Source organism: Panthera onca, chromosome D3, assembly GCF_046562875.1.
Source record: "Panthera onca isolate mPanOnc1 chromosome D3, mPanOnc1 haplotype 2, whole genome shotgun sequence".
Classification (NCBI taxonomy): domain Eukaryota; kingdom Metazoa; phylum Chordata; class Mammalia; order Carnivora; family Felidae; genus Panthera; species Panthera onca.
Genome location: NC_138350.1, coordinates 92,599,856 through 92,615,877, shown reverse-complemented (window position 1 = coordinate 92,615,877; position 16,022 = coordinate 92,599,856). Strand labels below are relative to the sequence as shown.

The following is a 16,022-nucleotide window of genomic DNA, read 5'->3' as shown; positions in this document are numbered from 1 at the left end:
ACGATCCAAGAGAGAGATGTGTGATTGGCCAGACTTTGGTAAAATTTAAAACTTCTGTTCTGCAAGACATTATCAAGAGAATTAGAAAACAAGCCACAGACTGGGAGGGCGAATGTTTGCAAAATAGACATCTGATACAGGATCGTTATTCAACATATACAAAGAACTCTCCAAACTCAACAGCAAGGAAACAACCTGATTAAAAAATGGGCTGAAGCCCTCAACGAAGAAGATATACAGACGACAAGTAAGCACATGAAAGTCTCCACATCATCCCATGTCATCAGGGATACAAGTCACAACCACAGGGAGACAGCAACCCACCCCTATTACAACGGCCCATGCCCGGGGCACTGACCAGGCCGAGTGCTGACGGGCTGTGGAGCCCCAGGAGCTCGTGCTCACCGCTGGTGCGAACGCAACATCGTGCAGCCACCGCAGAAGACAGCTTGCTGGCTTCTTGCAAAGCTAACCACAACCGTACTGTATAATCCAGCAGTACTGCTTGGCATTTTCCCAAAGGAGGTGTGAACGTAAGTCAACACAAAAACCTGCACGTGCGTCTTATGCCAGCTGCTTTCATAACTGCCAAAACTCGGAAGCAACCAGGGTGTCCTTCAATAAGTACACGAATAAACTGTGGTCCGTCCAGACAACGAAGAATTAGTCAGCACTAAAAAGAAACGAGCCATCAGGCCACGAAAGACACAGAGGAAATTGTCACGCACGTCACTCGATGAAAGAAAATCTGATACGGCGTTCTGGAAAAGGCAAAACTAAGGAGACCACAGAACGATCAGTGGTTGCTGAGGGATGAACAGACGGAGCACGAAGGATTTTTACAGACAGCATCACTAAGGAAAATACGCTGTACGATGCCATAACAACACATGTCTTTATACGTTTGTGCAAGTCGACAGAACACGAACCACCAAGAGTGGAGCCTCACGTAAACCCGGGGCTTTGGCTGGTGCGGGTGCATCTACGGTAACCGGTGCGCCACTCTGCTGGGGTGTGCTGACGACAGGGAGAAGCCATTCATGTGTGAAGGCAGGGCACACACGGAAAATCTCTGTCCCTCCCTCGTTTGTAAACCTAAAACCGCTCTAAGACTATAAGGTCTGGGGGCGCCCGGGTGGCTCAGTGGGTTCAGCATCCAACTCTTGATCTCAGCTCAGGTCTGGACCTCAAGGTTGTGAGTTCAAACCCCTCACCGGGCCCCATGCTGGGCGTGAAGCCTACTTAGAAAAAAAGTCTGAAAATATATTTTAAAATGCATTCAGATTAGTACAGAATATATCAACCAAAACCTTGTACAGTTGATCCTTACACTTATACAAGGATTGTTTGAAAATAAGTACAGCACAATACAGTACTAGAAGTGCATTTTCTTTTCCTTATAATTTTCTTTCCTTTTACTTACAGAAATTTTTTTTAATGTTTATTTGTTTTTGAGAGAGAGGGAGAGGCAGAGCACGAGTTGGGAGGGGAAGAGAGACAGAGAGGGAGCCACAGAATCCCAAGCAGGCTCCGGGCTCCGAGCTGTCGGCACAGAGCCTGACGTGAGGCTCGAACCCATGAACGGCAAGATCATGACCTGAGCCAAAGTCAGACGCTTAACCGACTGAGCCACCCAGGCGCCCCTCCTTATGATTTTCTTAATAACGTTTTTCCTCCAGCCTGCTTTACTTTAAGAACACAGTATACGACACATGCAAAATGTGTGGACTTTATGTTACTGGTAAGGGCTCCCGCCAACAGCGGGCTATCGGTAGTTAAGTGTGGGGGAGTCCAAAGTTATACATGGGTTTTCAAGTGCACAGGGGCGAGGCGGGGTAGGTGGTAGAAAGTGGCCCTGACCCTATCTTGTTCATGGGTCAACGTACAAACATTCGATCTTGCAGTGAAGAAACCCTGCGAGTAACCAGAACAGCAGAAGCCACACTTACGTTTACACTCGAGCACCTACAGAGGGAGACGCCTCCAGTTAGACCTTCCTCATATGTGGGTTCAGGGCCCCGTTCCCCTGACTCTCAGGGCTGCCCGCGCCCACAGACTTCACCGACGGCACCCGCGGGCTCTGGTGAGCGGCTGGCTGCATGCACGCTGCCTCCAGAGCTCGCTGCGGTGGGTGCTGGCCAGGGCGCTTCCTCTCCACCTCAGCAGCTAACTTCATCAACAACCCACCTCACCACCTTTCCCCTTTATCCAGGAGACACCACGGCAAAACAGAAACGTTAAATAAAAGGTTTCCACAGTATTTTGAACTACTTCACTGGTACGGATGGCATAACTTTAAGCGTCCCGAAGCTGCTTAGACTCAGACGGCAGAACCAGATGACAACAGCTGAGTTTTCTGACATCTAACAGACCCGTTAAAGATCACTTACCCATAAAGCAGCTCAAATGACATGGCTATTTAACAGTTAAGTTGTTAAAATAACTTAAAATGGTTAAAATACACTATAGATGCTTATAATCAAAACAAAAATAAAACTGAATAGTGGTGGGAGGTTGTGAATAACGTTACGTTAAGAAGAACAGATTAGGGGCGCCTGGGTGGCGCAGTCGGTTAAGCGTCCGACTTCAGCCAGGTCACGATCTCGCGGTCCGTGAGTTCGAGCCCCGCGTCAGGCTCTGGGCTGATGGCTCGGAGCCTGGAGCCTGTTTCCGATTCTGTGTCTCCCTCTCTCTCTGCCCCTCCCCCGTTCATGCTCTGTCTCTCTCTGTCCCAAAAATAAATAAAAAACGTTGAAGAAAAAAAAATTTAAAAAAAAAAAAAAAAAAAAAAGAAGAACAGATTAACTGATAAAATGCAAATAAAGACCTGATGATGATTTTACAGGAAACGTCCAGAACTAGTCACTGAGAACTGCTGACAGGGTGACAAAGCAGCGCCACCAACTTGTACCGTAAGTCACAGGTACAGCTGTGCTTTTCCTCAACACAGGTTTCCATGCGATGCTGCCCCTACAGGTGTATTCAGTACTCCCTGAACAGAAAGCAGTGCTCCTACTGACCTTAGCAGGTTTACAGAAGAGGAATTAGAGAAGCAAATAAGCCAAATCAGAAGGAATAAAAGAAGTTCTGGGAGACACACACGGTCCAGGTTGATAAGGAAGCCAGACTCAAAGTCCTTAACACAAAACCCACACTTCGTCATCTGGAGCAACCCAACGTCCTATTCTAGAAATCAGATGCAAGGGCTTCTGCGAAAGTCACCGAGGGAGAGGGATCCGGCGGGCATGCCAAGTGGCTACGATATACAGTTACCGGAAAGAAGACCCGTCACAACATGCTTCACGCACCCAGAACAGTCAGCTTAACAAAGCAGGTATACTCACTCGCGGAGTGTAACGGTCTTTTCTGCCATGACTGGGATCCTCCTGAACCTCGGGGGCCAAAGGACTGCAATAAAAGAGACCACTGGGGGGTGGGGAGAAGGAGGGATACAGACTGGGACAAAGTGCCAGGGAGACGAACCTGGGGACATAGGATTTAATACAAGCACACTACGGGGCGTCTGCGTGGCTCAGTCGGTTAAGTGTCCCACCCTTGGTTTCAGCTCGGGTCATGATCTTGTGGTTTGTGAGATCTGACATCGACCCCCTTGTCAGGCTCTGTGCTGACAGCATGGAGCCTGCTTGGGATTCTCTCTCTCCTCCTCCTCCTCCTCCTCCTCCTCCTCCTCCTCTTCCTCCTCCTCCTCCTCCTCCTCCTCCCCCCTCTCCACCCCCCCCACCCCTCCTCTGCTGTCTCTCAAAATAGATAAACTTTAAAAAAAATTTTTTTTTTAATGTTTTTATTTATTTTCGAGACAGAGAGAGACAGAAAATGAGCAGGGGAGGGGCAGAGAGGGGAAGAGACAGAATCTGAAGCGGGCTCCAGGCTCTGAGCTGTCAGCACAGAGCCCGATGCGGGGCTCGAACTCATGGAGTGTGAGATCATGACCTGAGCTGAAGTCGGACGCTCAACCGACTGAGTGACCCAGGCGCCCCACAAAATAAATAAACTCTAAAAAAAAATGTAATGCAAGTACACTTCTTTAGGGCCTGGCTCATTTAGAAAACACCTTCTAAAGATGGTTATGGGGAGGCACTAACAGAATACTCCAAATCAAGGAAGAATGAAATATGGCGTCTACTTCTAATCAGGAGATTAGAAACCGTTCCGCACCCGCCCCTCAAAAAACGTATGGAGGCATGTGTGCATAACACCAAGTCACGTACTTCTTTCTCCTCGAAAAAGGAGGTCACTAATATCACTGACCGTCCACGAAGTGCCTGACATGTGAGGTCCCATCAGACAGGAGGCAGGAAACGTGCCGCTGCCGCAAGCCTTGAGGTGCAGCGCCCCGAGGTCAGCGTGGGAAGGGCACAATGCCACCGCGAGGTCATCCGACTCCAACCCTGTGTCGTACTAGCACATAAAATTCACCACGGCCGATCAGTCAGCAGTCTGAACCGTGTTATGCCAACATCAAACGTTTTATCTGGGTGCTGGTGGTTGGTTAGGCACGTTGTGTATTTTTAGTGACTTGGCTGACCTAATTCTGTGAAGTCTACTTCCCCTGTAGCAGGGACACTCCGATGTCCCTGACCAGATTTTTATTCCTGGCTTTCTAAGGGCTACTCCTGGCCCCACATAAACTTCCTGTTGGCTCAAAGGTGGTATCCGAATTCACGTAGTCGGATTTTCAAGCTTTACCACTGGATGCATGTGGCTGGGAGGCCACTCCCCCAGTTCAGAAGTTTGTTCGTGATTCTGTCCCATGTTCAGTCAGGGACAGACCAGCAGCTTGAGGTTCTCTCCGTCCACTCCTGGGGCCACAGCCATGGGTTTGGCATACGGACGTTCTTCTAGACTAACGGGGAGGCGTGGGATTGTGCTTCTAAGCTTGGCTTCGCAGGAGCCACACCGGAGTGAGCAGCACACCCAGAAGACTGTGCTTAGGGCCCCTGAACCGGGCAAGGCTCTGACCGCTGATGGGTGTGCGTCCTGCAGAAGCTTTTCCAGAATGCCCCACTCTGACCACTCCCGAGCAGAGCAGCCCAGCACACGCATGCAGTGACGAGTGCGATCCCATGGGACTCTTCCTGGCTCTTTCCCTGGATCCGGCGGTGAAATTTCTCACTGGGCTCTGTGTCCCTTGGTGGTGTATATCAGGGACCCTCCCTCTGAAAACTGGCCACCAAGCTCTCCATTGTTGTCAACACGACCCTTCGGCACGAACTCCCAGAAGGTCCGTTCCTAATCAGCACCACAGGGAAAGCTGCAGAGATCTCTCGCCCCAGGCACGGGAAATGCCAACGGGACAGCAGCTTGCACGTGGGTGCTGGGGTTGGAGGGGTTGTGGTATCTTCTCCAGGCACGTTACCTTCTGCCCCACAAGCTAGCCGGTGGGGGTAATAGCTGGGGCCCTGTTACTCCCAGCTCGGCAAAAGCGAGCAGAGCTCTCGCCTCGGGAGTGGGAGCTGGCCGGCAGAGGGAGGGCCCATCCACGGGGCCAGGGGAAGGGAGCCATTAGTGGAGCCCCCTCGCAGGGCGGTGCCCTGGCCTTAGGCTGGCGGTGGCGGGGAGACGGAGCCAGTCCCCGGATTCCAGGCTGCACTGGCGTGGAGTGGAAGCCGCTTCCCCATGGAGCCAGATTCCACAGAATCAATCTGTTCTTCCCGAGAAAGGTCTCTGAGAAACGGGAGAACGACTGCTCTCGAAAGACACGTAACTGAACACTGAGATTATCTCAGGCGTTCTCTTCGGTGAAAAATAAAAGTCTCTAGTCCTTTCGACCAGGGGTGACTCTGCCCCCTGAGGACACCTGGGAACTTCTGGAGACGCTGCTTGTTTTCAGAACCGGGCGGGGAAGGCAGATGCCACTGGCACAGTGACCCGAGGCAGGAATGGGCTCAGCAGCCTGTATGAAGACAGATGTGGCCCCAGGCGGCGGCGGCGCCCCAGCAGGCTCCCGATCCCGGGCCGGGCTCACGTCAGCCGGAAGAGCAGGCCTCGGGCTGAGCGCCGGCTCTGCGTCTCACTCACCAACGCTCCCCGTGCGGCGACCCCGTCTCACGAAGGCTTTCTCCCGCACGGTGGGAGAAGTCACATGTTCCTTACGGCCGTCTCGTAAAACTTAGGGGCACGTCTAGGAAAGCCTGTCGGTGAGAGGCAGACGGCAGGAACCCCGGATTTAGCTAACTACGCCTCAAGTGTGGGGTACTGGTTAAGGCAGAAAGGTAAGAGTGTGTCTTCACAGAGCTCGGTCCAGGACGTCTCCCGCAGGACGTGCGCCAGCCCCACCGGCCCGCGGGCCCCCGGAGGAGATGCGCTCTGCCACCACGAGCACCTCCCTGCCCTCTCACTGCTCTCCTCCGCCAGCCGGGGCACTCCCGACGAGTCCGTTCGGTGTCTGCGGTGTGCCCCACGGAAACCCTTCACCAGCGACACTTGCAGTCCTTTCAGCTACTCTCCGCCACGGGCATCAGTGCTGCCCACGGGACCAGAGGGGGTCCCCAGAGGCGGAGTCACTCTCCCGAGGCCCGGTAAGACTGACAGCCGCGAGACGCTCTCCGAGTCACCCATCGTATCAAGTGAGGACTCCTGGAAGAGACCTCTGTCTGATCGCATGCACTGTACATAAACAAACTGTTGCGCGTTACACGACCTACCACAAGGAGAGTATTTTGTACGAACTGATTTCAACTAAAAAGGAGTACAAGGAAATCTGCAGTGGGTCTTACTTTACAGTTAGACGGTTTTCCGAAACTTAAACGTACGTGCGATTATATACGTGCGGGTGCGTGCGTGTGTCCTGCTATAAATTTAGCTGCGCAGGGACCGGACTCTAGGTTCTGTCTGACACATGCCGTGAGACGTCCGTGCCGAAAGCCCTGCTCTAGGTGTGACTTCTAACACATAAAATAGTAAGAAGGGAAACTCACTAGTGTCTTAAAGTTCAAATATTCTGTGGTTCTAAAATAGCGAGACCAACACCCAGATCTCTATGAACTTACTAAACACCGGAAGAAATAGAGCTGCCTTTCTTTAAAGAAAAAGGGATATGCTTCATATTAAATGATTATATCCTGCTTTAAAAATTTAGAGACAATAGACATCTTACTAACCTTCGAGTACAGTTAACATTACTAACCTTGTGGTAACGGAGACGATTTAAAGAGAGACCGAACTGTAGCGAAATCAGAAGTACGGCCAACTTGACGTGTCTTACACGAACTCTATCTAATCATGTTTAACAGCAAGCAGTAGCTACGATGGATGCCAGTGAACGCTCGGCAAAACTGAATTATTAAATTGGCCTGCTCATATCCTGTTACAGACTTCTTATGAATACTTGATTTTATTTTGTATTAATTGACAAGAGCTGACAGGAAAGGACAGGTTTAATGACAATCAAATGAAGATCAACTGGGCCATGTGTCACACAGGAGAGCTGCATCAAGTAGTGATAAAGTAACTGCTGGGACGCCAGGAGACAGAGCACAGGAGTCTGTCATAGACGTGATAAGTTATCCTGTAATATTAGTAGATGGCCTGCAACAGCTCGGAATCCAATAGCTCTCAGAGACGGGTACAGTATATGCCCAACAAAAGAAAAATAGATATTGACTTTGCATATGTAATACCAGATCGTTTGCCATTAAACTTAATTTCTAAATCATTTATGGGACTTAATGACTCTGCATGAAATTTTTAAGCCAGTGGGAAGATGAATAGCACCAAGAGAGAATGCGGACGAGCACAGTGTCATTTACCGACCCCTGGCCCACTAACAGGTGACAGCTGAGCTATTGAAATGTGTCCCAAACACTTAAACTATAATGTCATCACTTAGGAGACAAGTGAAAAAGATATTGGCATTTATAAGAGATTGATGAAAATTAGTTCCAAAGCATTAATTTCTCTTAATACCACTAAAAGAATTGTGTGCATTCAGGAGATATTTGATCTGAATTAAGAAACTGATGAAGCAATTGATTAATTGGGATTTAAGCCATCAGTCCCCAGACCCATCAACAGCTTCATCTGCATTCTAAACAATCAAGCCGGCAGCCCGGGGACCGTCCAGTGTTAGTCCCTGGTCGCTACACCATAGACAGGCCCCCTGAGCTGTGCTGACAAGCACAAGCTTTACCTGGTCAAGCCCGGACACACCATGGAGACCGAAGACTTGTACACGGACGGGCTAGGGCTGGAAGGTTTTTATTATAACAGACAACCCACTATCAGATTTTTCTGAACTGACACTGCAAAGTAATAAAATAGTATCGATGGCGTCAGCAGATACACAAAAAATTCTGAATAGGTGTACCTTCAAAAATGAGATGATTACAAAAACTTAAAGTAATTACTTAAAGTCATAGAAACAGAGATGATTACAAAACTTCAAAATGAGGGGATTACAAAAACATAAAGTAATTACTTAAAGTCATAGAAACAGAGCTTCCAAAGAAATTCTAAGAATTCCTGAGAATTCTTGATTTAAAGCAATATTACGACACACATGTTATCCAGCTGGGAAGCTCCTGGGTCCATTTTACAAAAAGAAGAAAAATAGCAAAAAATAACAATCTGACATTTCAATATCTGCATTATCTATAGTTAGCGATGGTTTTAACAATTTATGTGATAGGAAAAATAATAAAACTAAGGAATATAACAGAACCGTATGCTTAAACAGACTACAGTAAGGTCCTAACTCAGATCCATTAATAACCTTCCAGGAATATGTTAAACAATAAGGAATTTAGCATAATGCATATTAATTGTGTCCATTTTTCTGGGGAACAAGTTGATTAATTCCTAAGATTCTCAAAGACATCCAGGACCTCCACAATATGAAGTACCATTACACTACAGTGGGCAATTGTCCCTACAACACGAAATGCAACAGAAAAGTAGAGGCAAAGAAAATGTTTTTAAAACATCATCAATCCTGGGGCGCCCGGGTGGTTCAGTCGGCGTCCGACTTCAGCTCAGGTCATGATCTCACGGTTCATGGGTTCGCGCCCCACGTCAGGCTCTATGCTGACGGCTCGGAGCCTGGAACCTGCTTCGGATTCTGGGTCTCCCTCTCTTTCTAGCCCTCCCCTGCTCACGCTCTCTCTCTTTCAAAAAAGAATAAACGTTAAAAAAAAAAAAAATTTAAAACATCATCAATCTAATGTTCTTCATCCAAAGCTAATAAAGAGTATCTCATTTTGCCTAATGCTCTAATATTCTACCTATGTTCTGCTGCCTAAACAATGATACAGTGAAAACATCATTCAGAGGCTGAAGCACTTCTAAAAATGCTGTTAGTCACGTGATCATCAACAAGGCACTGATGTTCAGCCCTCAGATTCCTCCTCTGAAAAATGAACGTTTCTCATTATCTTCCAGCTTCAAAGTGCTGGCTTTTCTTCTTTTATCTCCCAACACAAACTGTATAATCTATTTCTCTTGAGTTATTTATCTAAACACCATTTCCATATTTAGGACAGTATTCTTTTGTTTTGTTTTGTTTATTTAGAGAGACAGAGAGACTGCAAGAGCGCGTGTGCTAACAGGGGAGGAGCAGAGAGAGAGGGAGACACAGAACCCCAAGCAGGCTCCACACTGTCAGCACAGAGCCCAGAGGCAGGGCTTGATCCCACGACCATGAGATCACGACCTGAACCGAAACCAAGAGTCGGACCCCGACCCAACTGAGCCACCCAGGAGCCCCTAGGTTAACATTCTTACTCTCATATATTATTTCCACCACAAACATTCAAAGGGTAATTAGTATAAAAGCATCTCTCAGGGTCGCCTGGGTGGCTCAGTCGGTTAAGCGTCCAACTTCGGCTCAGGTCACGATCTTGCAGTTTGTGGGTTCGAACCCCGGGTCGGGCTCTGTGCTGACAGCTCAAACATCTCTCAGACTTGAATAAACGTTAAAAGAAAAAATTGAAGAAAAAAAAAGCATCTCTCAGGCACAAATATTTCTGCTATTCATTATATTAAATACATTTAGAAACAAAGACAAACCGTAAGTAAGTAGATGATGTAAACAGGGATGGCAGCGTAAGAATGTCCGAAAACCCATTTCTCCATAACTACAATGAGAACATCAGTAAAAACCGTCAAAGGCAACCCTTTCAGAACTCTGGGGAATGATCAAAGGCTTGCGGCAGTCCCAGGTGCATCTGTTTCAGAAACACGGCTAAATCGAGCCGAGAGTAAGCTGGGGAGTGTCGTGATTTCTCCCATTTCCAAACCCTCCCCCCTCCACCCCACGGCTCCACAGTAGCTGAGAAAACGGGCAGCCCCTGACGGGGGCCAATCACAGCCGGGGCCCTTCGAACCCACGCCCGGCGAACTGTCATCCCCTGACAAGCAGGGCTCGCCTGGATGTGACCCGACCCGGAGCCCATTCACCGACGACGGCACTTTCCCTGGGCTGTGGGTCAAAACCCGTCAGCGGCAGGTGTCTGACGTCACGGCTCCCTCAGGTGGTGACAAAACTGGTAAACGCTAAGCTAACCAGAAAATTGAAAGAAAACTGGGAAAATCAGATGACCTGAAGGAGGCTCTGAAAATTCCCATCACATTCCTGGGAGTCTAGAAGCCAGCGGCCCGTGCAGAGCTGCACACGCGCCCAGGAAACCCTGAAAGGCCGTAACCTCACGCCCGGGTGACCTCGGGGCTCTGCACGATCAAGAAGCAAGGGCATGGGCAGAGCCGTCACCCGCCTGCCCCGGCTGCAGGAGTTAAGGGGACACAGGCTACCGTAAAAGGTAAACCTTGCAGCTGGGGAACTCAAACAGTTCGCTCTCTCCGAGTCACTTGGTCAGGGGCGGGCAGGGGGCTCAATCCCGCAGGCGTCCGTGAACCCCGGCTGGCGGCTTCAACACGCAGCTCCCGAGACGACCCCGGCCACGGCCACGGAGCCGGCACTGGGAAGACAAGGGTCCAAGGCTACAAAGGAGGTTGAGACCAGGCCTGGAAGCAGCACACGTGGCTGCCAGCCGTCCTCCTTCGGCCAGACATCAGGGCACAGCCCCATCGGACTGGGCAGGAAAGGGGCCTGGCTGTTTATTTCTGCGAAGACAGGGAAACGGACCGAAGAGCCGCTCCCCGGTCCGCTGGCGGGAAGAACCAGACCGCAGGAAGGCACACACAATAAGGTAAACGTATCAAGTGTACGTGCCCAGGAGAAGCAGCCGCACTCGGGCGTCAACGGCAGCCTCGCGTTACAACGTAAATAACCATAACTACGGTGGGTGAGAAAACATTTTCTTTCTCAGGACTTAAAATGTCCCTTTAAAAAAATGCTGTTTACATATGAAGAAAACCCTAAGCTAACAACTCTAGCACCTGGCTGGCTCAGCGTGCGACTCTTGATCTCAGGGTCGTTGAGTTCAAGCCCCACGCTGGCTGCAGAAATTACTTAAGTAAATAAACTTAAAAGAAAGTTGTTGGGGCACCTGGCTGGCTCAGTGGGTGGAGCATGCCAACTCCATCTCGGGAATGTAAGTTCGAGCCCCCCGTTTGATATAGAGATTACTTAGAAAGAAAAGGAAAAAAAAAGAAAAGAAAAAGAACTAAATTAACAACTCTAAAATTTAACTTTGTCCTTTCTAGGTTTCACACTACAAATAATACATATGCTGAGCTTCCTCTAAAAATACTGTTCATTTACTCAACAAAGTCAGAAGTGTGAGACAGAAGGAACTTGGGTATTACTTGAGAGGCCTCCCATCGTTTTAGATGCGATGAAACTGTGTGTGACCCCGTGGCTGGCGCACGTGATTCAGAACCGGCCGGAGCAGACCAGGCTTCAGGTCTCCTGATTCCCAGCATATAGGTTTCCCCCTCGACCGCACGAGGCTGCCATCTCCTTAGCCCTTTTCCACCTGCTTCTGGCCGGTGAAAGCTCAGTCACAGAAATAAGCATTTACCCTGTGAAGCGCACTTCAACTAAGCTTCAGACCTAAGCAACGGTCTGCTTCCTCTCAGGTTCCCCCCACACATCTTCTAACCATATTATCTATATAATCACAGTACTACTGGCAAGGTATGTCCATCCACACGACTGCTTAGAAGGGAACAACACAGTCTTGCTCCCTTTGGATCCTACGTGACAAGTACTGCCTGGCACACAGGAAGTGGTCACTACGTGTTTGCTGAATTAACAACACTGCAAATACAGAACGGCAATCAAATTTCAAGCAATATTATCATTTAACTACTTACATATCAATACAAGTGTGAATGAAAACACTCATTTGATAGAAAGGTTGTGATAGGATTATCTTTTGTTAATAAACATAAATAGTAAAGATGATCATTTGAAATATCAGCAGTTAAATGTGATTTAGAATTAATGAATTTAATGTATTACCATTCAAAGAAAACTTTTCTGTAAGAATAAATTTTTATTTTTCAAAATGAAAATCAAACTCCTAAAATACTAAATGATCAGTAATTTAAATACACATAGAAATACCTGCTTTTTCTGACGTCCTAAGAAATACCATGTCCGATGGAATTCTTTGATTCTGCAGAGAGTAATATAAAATACTAATTATACATATGCAAGTTTATAAAGTAACACCATTCCATTACAAAGTAGAAATAGCTAGCAGAAAGTATCTAAAAAATGTTATAATAAAATTTATACTGAAGCAATTAACATTAATGATTTGTATAACAATTCGTATAATTGATATTCAAATTCATTTTTTAGTTAGACTTTTTACCACTTTTCCCTGTCAACAAACCATGAAGATAGCATTTGTGAAGACTTGAAACCTACTCCATTTCTGAAAAGTGTTACATATTGCCTTTTCTTTGGCCTCTTTCTTATCTGAACTTGTGCATACAAGACAGAAGTTTCTGCCCTAGAAAAAGTTATGTCCTCCCTATTAGACTAAAAAACCCTGGGAAGGGAGGGTAGGGTTCCAAGGCCTAACACAAAACAGAAAATACCATAAATAAACTATTTGCTACATACTATAAATGAATAAATGTACTACTGAGCAAACAAACGAAACCCCCACAAATTTGAGAGAGATTCTTTTATAAACCAGGAAAGGACAAAATCTCAAAAGTACTGTATAGCATATAAAAACTTTTACACGAATTCGCTATTAATACATTTATTTAATCATTGCTAATCATTCTATCAATTGGGAAAGCTGTATCAAACTAAGAAAAATATATAGTAAAGAACATTTCACGTAACATCCTAAAGTACTTATATTTTTTGAGACCTAAGTAAAGATCTACCCACACATGATACAGTAGAGGAAGCAAGCAATGCAAGCAAAGCGAGCAAGCAATACAAACAAACAGAAGTTGTTAGGCTGAGAACACCGCGCTGTGGGATAAAGCTGTCAAGTACTGAGATCTAAAGAAGTCTTAGGTCAAAAAGGAAATCACGATGGAAGTCAGAAGATATTTTTAGCTGAACGATAAAAACGCAACACAGCAGAGCGTATGGAACCATGCTCCCAATGCCAAAGGGAAACGTTAAGAGGAAAATGTATACAGTTAAATGCACACAATGGAGAAGGGAAGCTAAAAACAGAATCTAAATATCCACTTGAAAGCAGGGTGACAAAAGCCAATGAGCCCCAAACGAGGTACAAGGATGTAAGCAAATACAAAGCAAAAGTTAATGACACAGAAAACAAGTATATATATACATATATATATATATGTGTATATATATATGTATGTAATGATCAGCAAGAAAGTTTTTTTAAATATGTCCATTTCAGTAAAAAGAAAAGCAAACGTTAGACTATAACTAATAAAAGATGCAGAGCAAGTCAAGTTCTGTAAACAAAAAAACTAGCAAACATTACTGAGAGAAGCTAAACAAAACCTAAGCAACACAGAACACATCCTGTACCAAAATCAGAACACAAAGACGTCTGGTGCCCATCAACCGATCTAACACAAACCCAATGAAAATCTTAACACGTTTTTTGGGAGGAACTGACAGGTATTCCCAGTATTTACCGGGAAATGCAAAGGCCGAGAATGAACAAGACAAATGTGAGAAACAAGGAGGCTGAGTCTCCAGTATAATAAAACTAAAGTATCAAACTAGAGCAATTACGACAAAACGGTTTTCCACCTCGACGAGACAGTTCTAGTGAAGAACACGCAGAGACAACAGAAGGCTGGCCCACATGTTCATGAACGCCAGGTTAACGAGAAAGGTGCCACTGCAGACCAATAAGGAAAAGTGGTGAGAAACAGATATCTACAGAAGATGACGGGAAAGAATACCAAATTTCTGTAACAGTTAAAACATAAAAATCTATCCCGAGTGAATCTGAATCTATCCCGAATGAATTTCTAAATGTCAAAGTCAAAGCAATAAAGCTCCTAAAATACAGAGTATTTTGACAATTTTTTGGTAGGGTCCCTACCAAACCTAACAAGACTCCTCCTCCACAATCAAAAATTTTAAAAACCAACCAACCAAACAAAAACCCAATTAACTATAAATGAGAAGATTAATAAAATCGACTTCATCAAAATTAAGAATATCTGTTTAACAAAGCACACCAGGGAGGAAAATATTATTTGCAACATTATCACTAATAAGAGACCCCCCAACCGGAATGCCTAAAGGCCTAAAACCTGACAAGAAAAGAAGAGATAACTTAGAAGAAAAATAGCAAATGATTTCAATAGGCTCTTCCCAAACAAGAAAGGTATCCAAAGGCATATGAAAAGGTGTGCAATTTTGTTACTCTTCAAGGAAATGCATGTTAAAACCGCCACTACCACACACATACTGGAAATGCAAAATGCACAGGGCTGACAATGCCAAGTGTTGACAAACACGTGAAGCATCCGGAACTCTTACGCACTGCACTGCCCACTAGAGGAGAACGTGGTACACTGCCTTGCAAGGTCATTTGCAGTATCCACTAAAGTGGAGTATATGTATCCCCCATGCCCTGCAATCCCACTCCTTAGGCATATATACAGTAGCACTGTGTGCACAATTATCACTTCTAACAGGCAAAACTAAAAGCTGCCCAGATATGTACCAACAGTAGGACGGACAAAGGGCACACTGCGTAACAACGAGACGAGTGAACCATGGACACACAACAAAATGGAAGAATCTCACAGACAGTACCGGACCAAAGCACCCACCCAGATACATCCCCCATCCCACTCCACCAGGTGCCCCTGCTAAGTTTATTCTTAACAGTAATTTTATTTGTAAGTATTTTATTCTTTCTAATGCTATTGTAATGGAATTTTTTCCCTTAATTTCACTTCAGGCCATTACTCTTTAGTCCCTTACCCTGTTTTATTTTCTGTGAAGCACTCATAAATAAACTAGAGTGTTAAACAATCATGGATACTTTTTATTTTTCCCTCCCTTCAAGACTATGAGCAACACAGGAGCAGAGACCCGTGTTTTCTTAACATCATAGACCCTGGTACGATGTACAACTGTTCCTCTGACCATCACCCATTCAGGGTATCTGGTTTGTGATTTTTGGCAATTATGAATAATACAGGCATAAACATTCGTGGATGGCCTTTTGTGCAAATTCAAATTAACATTTCTCTGTGATAAGAGGTCCAAGAGTTCAATTGCTGGGCCATACCACAGTTGCATATTAAATTTTTTAAGAGACTGTCTATCGATTTTCTAGGATAAGTGTAACATTTGATGTTCCCACTAGAAATGTATGAGTGGCCTTTCTTCACATCGCTGCTAGCACCTGGTGTTGTTACCAGTTTTCACTGTAGCCGCTGTGCTGTGTGTGCACGGAGACGTCACGGTGCTGTCACTTGCATTCACAGCTTACTGATGACGCTGGGGACCCTCTCCTGCTCACTCTCCAGCTATACTCTTCTTGGAGACACATCTCCTCCGTCTTCAGTTCGCTTTCTCACTTGATTCTTCATACTGTTGGGTTTTCACATACTCTAGATACACAAATCTATCAGCGATGTGGTTTACAGACGTCTCCTTCTGGGCCTTTTAGCCTGTTTTCATCATA

The 16,022-nt window shown here is 46.1% G+C and overlaps 1 protein-coding gene across 10 annotated transcripts in view; it reads right to left on the bottom strand.

The window, feature by feature from the left end:
• The window catches only part of ATP9B (ATPase phospholipid transporting 9B), a 254,753-nt gene that overhangs the window by 167,433 nt on the left and 71,298 nt on the right, over positions 1-16,022 (bottom strand). For all 10 annotated transcript variants that reach the window (XM_060611871.3, XM_060611868.3, XM_078435112.2 and 7 more), the window contains one exon: positions 12,485-12,536. In XM_060611871.3, the coding sequence (XP_060467854.1) occupies positions 12,485-12,536 (52 nt within the window). The remainder of the gene's footprint in view (positions 1-12,484; positions 12,537-16,022) is intronic.